We start from the raw sequence: 6,943 nt of genomic DNA, 5'->3' as shown, positions 1-6,943 counted from the left end.
TAAAGTGCCTTCCCTTTCTTGAGGGCACCCCCTGCCCCCAGCCTTGCCTCCCGTCTGCTTTCTGGATCTGTGCATGTGCTCTTCTGGCTGGTGCTCAGAATCCCCTGGAGTCTGAGAGTCAGTCCTTCCCTCGTCTGCGCTTCAGTGCTCTCTGTGAAGGGGGAGGGACTGGAGGGAGCCCTTCGGGCAGCCACCCCTCACTGCCTCCACAGACCCCCTGGACCGGCCCTTGGCTGGCCAGGACACCTTTTTCCTGGAGCAGACCAAGAAGAAAGGAGTGAAGGTGAGTCCATGGCCGCAGGGCGTCCTGGGTGACTGGTCGGAGGAGGGCTGGGGTGACAGGAGCTGCCCTGCACCCCGGTCTCTGCCTGTGGCCAGGCCCGTGCGTGCAGGAATCCGGGGCCCCTGGACCTGAGGGGAGAGCAGGCGGGTGGGCAGCAGGAGGGGCTCCGGGGCCGTGAGTGAAGGTCGCTGGAAAGAGGCCTGTCCTGCCCGGTTCACCTGGGGAGGCAGCTGTACCTAGATGGGGCAGGGAACTGGGGGGGACACTGGGCTGGGCTTGTGCGGGGGGCTGGGGGGGAGGCCGGTCTGGTGGGAGGGAGCACCACCTGGGTTCAGAGTTTTATTTCGAGTGGTTCTGTGCAGGAGAGGGGGGGCCAGATGCGGGCCTGGAGGCGGACACTGCCCTTGGGCGGGGGGGGGGGGGGGGGCTGCTACCCCCGGGCTTCTGGACACCGACGGCCTTTGCATTCAGATTCCGTCCGGGTGGACCCGGGTTCTTGCAGTTTTTTTCCCTTTTTTTTTTTTAATGTTTGTTTCTGAGAGAGAGTGGGAGGGAGGGGCGAATCCCAAGCAGGCTCCGTGCTGTCAGAGCAGAGCGCGCTGCGGGGCTCGAACCCACAAACCGGAATCAGGACCTGAACCCAAACCAAGAGTCGGACATTTAACTGACCGCACCACCCAGGTGCCACCTCCTGCATTTGTCACAGGCCCTGCAGGGCCCGGGGCTACCCTAGGGGTCTTCGTCAGCCCTGTGTCACCTGCGCCCTGCTCTCAGTGACAGAGGCAGCCTCGTGCCCTCGTCCGCAACTGCGGCTCCCACGGGGGTCACCGGGACTCTCAGGGAGGGCAGGCCGCGCCCCTGCCTGCGGGGGGCTCACCCGGCCTGAGGACAGGGCTCCCAGGCCTCATCCTGCCTTGTCCTCCAGCGGCCGCCGCGTCTGCACGTCAAGCCCTCCCAGGTCCCTGCCGTGGAGGTGACGCCCGCCGGGGCCTCCTACAACCCGTCCTTTGAGGACCACCAGGTACGCGGCTCTGGGCAGCGCATGCGTGCACACACGCGTGTGCACATACACACCTGGGCACCTGACCGTGGTTGGTTCCCTCCTGGGGCTCGTGGTCCAGTGGGGGGCTTGGGAGTTGGGGGGTCAGGGAAGGCTTCCCAGAGGAGGGGACGTCAGAGCTTTGACCAAAGGTCTGAGGAAGAGTTGTCATGGGAAGAAGGGAATGGGCGTTTCAGGCGTGTGCGAGGAACACCACGTACGAAGGCCTGGAGGTACACGAGACCAGGCCACCTTTCGGGGCAAGGGGGTGCATGAGACGTGGGTGCGGAAAGCCTCGGTGAACACTCAGCAGTACGACTTAAGGCCCAGGGTAGTTGAGTGATGTGGACGCTTGGCCGGGGGAGCCTTGTTTGTGTCGCGGGGTCCGTGAACTCTGGGGTCGTGAATGGAGGACGAGCCGCCTCCGGGAGGGCATGGGCTCCCAGAGAGACTCAGAGACGGAGAAGGCGCAGGACGCTGGGGCGGGTGCTGCTCAGCCTCGTTCATGGTAGGAGCGTGTCTCGCGGCCCCCCAGGAACGAGGGGGCTTCTCCTCACCCGCCGAGGGCAGAGAGTCTGTCGTGGCGAGCGTTGGGGTGAGGTTGCCGGCGAGCAGAGGGGGCTCGGTCAGGGCTGACAGATGCTGGGCCAGGACCGGAGGCAGCAGCCCGTCTGCTCTTCGCTGAAGCTGCTCCAGAGACCGGGGCCTCGCGCCTCGGGGATCCCCCGCTGCAGCCGCACGGCCCTCACCAGCGCTCGAACGTTCCATTCGCCCCCCCCGTTCCCACCTTCCCGTGGCTGCCCCCGCTCTTTTTCCTGTCTTTACAGGCTTGCCTCAGCAAAACCTTCCCATGTGTAGGGGTCGGGGGGGGGGCGTTGGGGAGCAGACAGTCCCTCCTGGCTGCACGGGGAGACCCTGGAGAGGAGGAGGGCCTGGGGCGCTGGGGGCACCGATGGCTGCTGAGAGGGCCAGGTGCGTCTGTGACCCCCAGGAGTGGCCTGGGGGGCCTGGGTCCTCACCTCCACCCCTTCTCCAGACCCTGCTCCTGGCGGCCCACGAGGTCGAGCTGCAGCGACAGAAGGAGGCAGAGAAGCTGGAACGGCAGCTGGCCCTGCCCAGCTCAGAGCAGGCTGCCACCCAGGTGAGCCCACACCTGCCGGCCCCGCCCCCTCCCCTCGGCCCCGCCCCACCCGGTTCCTTGGGCACCTCCCCCACTACTTCTTCCCCCTCCACCCCCCCAGGAGTCTGCATTCCAGGAGATGTGCCAGGGGCTGCTAGAGGAGTCCGACGGGGAGGGGGAGCCCGGCCAGGACAAGGGGCCCGAGGCTGGAGGGGAGCAGGCCGAGGGAGCTGAGGCCTCGGTCATGGCCATGCGCCCGGCCGCCGTGGAGAAGAAGACTGAGCAGCAGCGGCGGCGGGAGAAGGCCGCCCGGAAGATGGTGAGCGCCGCAGGGCCCCCCCCCGCCCCCCCAGGCTCACACTCAACAGCCTGCCTGCCTTTCTGTGCTGTGTGCAACCCTCTCAGCTGCTGGTCAGTTGAGGTCCGTGTCCTGGTTCCCTCCAGGCCCCACTTGCGCTCCCGATGCAGCGGGCAATGTGCTAGGTCAAGTCCGTGCGGATACTTGGGGGGGGGGGGGTGATGAAGGTGCTGCTGTGAGGGAGGGGGGCGTCCCCGGGGAGGGAAGGCCCGGCCCCTGGCTGACCGGCCCGGCCCTTTGGCAGCGGGTGCAGCAGGCTGCACTGCGGGCCGCCCGGCTCCGGCACCAGGAGCTCTTCAGGCTGCGTGGGATCAAGGCGCAGGTGGCACAGCGCCTGGCGGAGCTGGCGCGGCGGCGGGAGCGGCGGCGAGCACAGATACTGGCCCAGGCGGACCGGCCTCGCAGGCTGGGGCGGCTCAAGTAAGGCCGGCCGGGCGGGGGCGCTCCTGGGAGGCCATCCTTGCCCCCACGAGCCCCATGTTCTCAAAGGGTTGCAAGACCCAGTGGGGCCTTTGGACGCTGCCCCCGGCCCGGCTCACTCTCCGGGCACCCCTCGCCCGTGCTCTCCAGGTACCAGGACCCCGACATCGACGTGCAGCTCAGCTCAGAGCTCTCGGGCTCTCTGAGGACCCTGAAGGTACCTGCCTGCAGGGGGCATGTGCTGTGGGGGGCCCTGTGCCCAGTGATGATCCCCATCCTTGCTCCCCGTGCCCCCAGGGGCTGTGGGCGACATCACGGCTGCCCCCGGGTCGGGCCGGCTGGGCTGATGCCTGGGGGCTGAGGGCACAGGGTCCTCGGGGTGTGCTGGTTCGAGCTCGTGACCCCCAGAAGGCCTTTCTCCCCCGACCCCTGGTCTCACAGCCCCGCCTTTCCCCTCTTCAGTCCCAGAGAGGTCTTTTCAAAGCCCGGAATGGGCCTTGTCCCCGCCCGGCTCAGAACCTGCCGCAGCGCCCAGGGACCCTGGGCTTCTCCCCGCGGCCGCTGCACGGTGCAACCTGCCTTGGGGCACCGCCCAGCTCTGCGTCAGCACCGAGCCAACTGGGCGCTGTGTCCTGTGTCCCCTGGCCTTCACCCCTGCCTGGCGTGCCCTCTGCTCCTTCCCACTGATCCCCACACCCCCAGCACAGATAGTCTGCGCATCCACACCCACCACCGTCCTCCCCAGGGGCCAGGCCGTGCCCGTAGAGAGGTCATAGGGCCCCCCCTGTTGAGGCTTCCTCTCTGTCCCGCAGCCTGAAGGCAACATCCTCCGCGACCGGTTCAAGAGCTTCCAGAAGAGAAACATGATCGAGCCTCGGGAGAGAGCCAAGTGAGCCCCGGGCCTGGCAGGGGGCAGGGCTGGGAAGCTCCTACACCGGACGGTGGGGGGGTGAAGGGGGCTGGCTGGTCACCGACCTCTCCATTCCCTTGTCAGGTTCAAGCGCAAGTACAAAGTGAAGCTCGTGGAGAGGCGGGCATTCCGCGAGATCCAGTGAGTGGCCCACCCCTCACCCTGCCAGGCAGACGGGCCCATGGCGGTGATGGAGACGCTTCTCACCTGCTCAGACCAGAGGGCAGCCCCCCCAGATGCATTTGAACTCCTAGTCGGGGCAGGGAGAGGCCCCAGAGGGAGGTGGAAGGCCCAGACTAGGGTTGGTGGGGGGGGGGGGGTCGGGCAGGTGAGGCCGTGGGGGCCGCCCTTCGCTCGGCACCCTCAGACCCATCACCAGAGGTCGAGTACATTTTCATGTCACTGGCACTTCTGTGCTGGTTCAGACCTCCTGACCGTCTTTCCCTGTCCCCAGGTTGTAGCCGCCGCAGATGCCGGAGCCCCCGCCCTGCAATAAAGCACCTGTGACCGCCACTCTGGGCCTGTGTGTGACTTGACTCCCTCCTGGAGGCAGTCTCTTTCTCTGTGTCCCATTCCCCCCTCTCCCCCAGCACATAGGGACGCAGGTACCGGAACATTTGCCTGCCTCCGTTTGGGCCTGGTGAGAACCCAGACCTCAGGGCGGGCAGGCAAGGAGGTGGGGCTTGCAGGCTGCATGGGGGCTGGGGGGGGGGCGCGTGAAGTGGGGAAGTGAGGATCACACCCAGGCGTCACGTGCAATAGCCCACGTCTTTCCGTCCCTGTGACTGAGGCAGGCCTTGGGACAGCCCTGCTGCAGGGGTGACGTTTCTGGGCCCCAACTGTGCTCTTCAAGCAGGTGGACTCGCTCACTGGCCCCATTACAACCCAGTTGGGGAGGGGGCTAGTCCTCCCTGTTTTAAAAGGAAGGAAACAAGCAGGTCAGAAGGGCTAATTCCGTCTCCCCAAACCTACTTAAAAAGGAGTTGAGTTTGTTTATTTTGAGAGAGAGAGCACGTGTGAGCAGGGAGGTTGAGGGCGAGAGGGAGAGACAAATCCCAAGCAGACTTCACACTGTCAGCACAGAGCCCGACCTAGGGATCGAACTCACGAACCATGAGATCGTGACCTGAGCCAAGACCAAGAGTTGGACACTTAACTGACTGAGCCACCCGGGTGCCACTGAAAAGGATTTTTTAAAACATTTTTTCTACAAGCAATAGAGGACAGTCTGACTGTAAATCCTAGATACAGTGTGTAAGGATGCCAGAGCACCGTGACTGTTGCCCTTGACCTTTGCTCTCTGTTCAGACCCACATCCTTCTCCCCCTAGGAGCTGTCACTGTGGGTCAGTGTGGTGATTTCGTTAGGTTCCACCTCTGCTTCTCTTAAATTACATACACATGTGCATGAAAACAGACTGGTTTTTAATGTTTATTCATTTTTGAGAGATAGAGTGTGAGCAGGGGAGGGGCAGAGAGAGGGAGACACAGAATCCAAAGCAGGCTCCAGGCTCCGAGCTGTCACCACAGAGCCCGAAGTGGGGCTCAAACTCGGGAACCACGAGATTATGACCTGAGCTGAAGTCAGACGTTCAACGGGCTGAGCCCCCCAGGCGCCCCTGAAAATAGAATTGTTTTAATCTTGCTGTGTTTTGGATACGATCATGCCATGTGTAGTTCTACATTTTGCACTTTAGAGCATCTTGGAGAACTTTCTAGGCCTGTACAGGGTGCTTGTTCATAGCAGAGTGCCAGCATTCGAGTGTGTGGTAACGTCACTACCAGGCTCCCCTGGCCCTGTCTCATGAGGCTGGAAGGCGGGTGACATGTGCCTTCACACATATGTGCGTGTGTGCGTGTCTGGGTGTGGGTGCATGTGTGTAGGATGAGACCCCAGAAGTGACTCTGGGCAACAAGGGAAAAATCTATGCAAACGGTCATGTGATAGGTTCACGCATATAGTTCACGTGGGATGTGCTGACCGGGCGCTCCAGCCACCTAGGGCCCCCTTGCCCGCTGGCACCAGGCCTGCTCTGTGACCTCGCGGCTTTCATTGAACTGCCTGGTTACCAGAGAGCGCAGGTGTGCATACGCTTTGCTGTCACTGGCACTTTCTTCCATGAAAGCTTCTGACCATTTTCCTCCTAGACTGTTCATCATTTTCTTGTTTGCTTGTAGTAGCTCTTTATTTGTTACAGATCCCAAAGTCTGTCATGCCCGTTGCAAACATTTGCTTGGTGCGAGGTGTCATTTGCCGAGGTGTTCAGTGTTCTAGTGTTCTGTCGGCCTTTCCCTCTTGTTTATTGTGGCCTTTGGAAAGGTTTCTCTGGCGCGAGACATTTATAAAAATAGAGCGAGCAGTTTGTAAAAGAAGTGAATGAAGGGAAAGACTAATGGCAGGGCCCCCTCCCCACTTCCTCCCACAGCCCGTAAAACAGTCACTGCTTTAAGGAGCTGTGCCTGCCGTCCCGCCCCCTCTCCCACCCTAGAAATAAAAAGGAACATTTTCCAGACAAGAAAACAAGTCTTTGTGTGTGTGTGAGGTGGGGAGCCAAGGGGAAGGGTTGAGGTGGAAATGAAAACCACTCTTTAAAAAGAGCCCTAAGCCCCTAAGCCACAGCCTCTGACCCAGTAGATCCGTCCTGGGGAATAAGTCTCCAGGAACCTTCTGGAAGAGGGGAGGAAACTAAATGCCCGGAGACGGCCATCAGGGCATCCGCCCAAGCACACGGGCGCCTGGGGGTGGGCTGGTCAGCTCTCCAAGGACGGTCGGCGCAGCCCGCAGGTTCCAGCCCCCCCGGGGGGGGGGGGGGG

The 6,943-nt window shown here is 62.8% G+C and overlaps 1 protein-coding gene and 1 non-coding gene across 3 annotated transcripts in view; both read left to right on the top strand.

Moving 5' to 3' along the window:
• Nucleotides 1-4,643, top strand: part of NOP53 (NOP53 ribosome biogenesis factor) — a 9,311-nt gene extending 4,668 nt beyond the window's left edge. Inside the window, exons 5-13 of one of the 2 annotated variants that reach the window (XM_039249987.1) lie at nucleotides 213-283; nucleotides 1,209-1,304; nucleotides 2,359-2,463; nucleotides 2,564-2,761; nucleotides 3,045-3,220; nucleotides 3,371-3,437; nucleotides 4,033-4,109; nucleotides 4,215-4,271; nucleotides 4,585-4,643. In XM_039249987.1, coding sequence (XP_039105918.1) covers nucleotides 213-283; nucleotides 1,209-1,304; nucleotides 2,359-2,463; nucleotides 2,564-2,761; nucleotides 3,045-3,220; nucleotides 3,371-3,437; nucleotides 4,033-4,109; nucleotides 4,215-4,271; nucleotides 4,585-4,591 — 854 coding nt within the window. In that variant the 3' untranslated portion in view covers nucleotides 4,592-4,643. Of the gene's footprint in view, nucleotides 1-212; nucleotides 284-1,208; nucleotides 1,305-2,358; nucleotides 2,464-2,563; nucleotides 2,762-3,044; nucleotides 3,221-3,370; nucleotides 3,438-4,032; nucleotides 4,110-4,214; nucleotides 4,276-4,584 lie in introns of those variants that run through there. The other variant, XM_039249991.1, reaches the window with a different exon arrangement.
• Nucleotides 3,477-3,586, top strand: LOC120244769. Its single transcript, XR_005531632.1, has one exon. It is a non-coding gene; the product is annotated as a small nucleolar RNA SNORD23 (small nucleolar RNA).
• Nucleotides 4,644-6,943: the final 2,300 nt, after the last annotated feature.

Source organism: Hyaena hyaena, unplaced genomic scaffold, assembly GCF_003009895.1.
Source record: "Hyaena hyaena isolate Hyena2069 unplaced genomic scaffold, ASM300989v1 scaffold_9, whole genome shotgun sequence".
NCBI lineage: Eukaryota > Metazoa > Chordata > Mammalia > Carnivora > Hyaenidae > Hyaena > Hyaena hyaena.
Note: the sequence above shows the minus strand (reverse complement) of the source record. Positions and strands in the feature narration are given on the sequence as shown.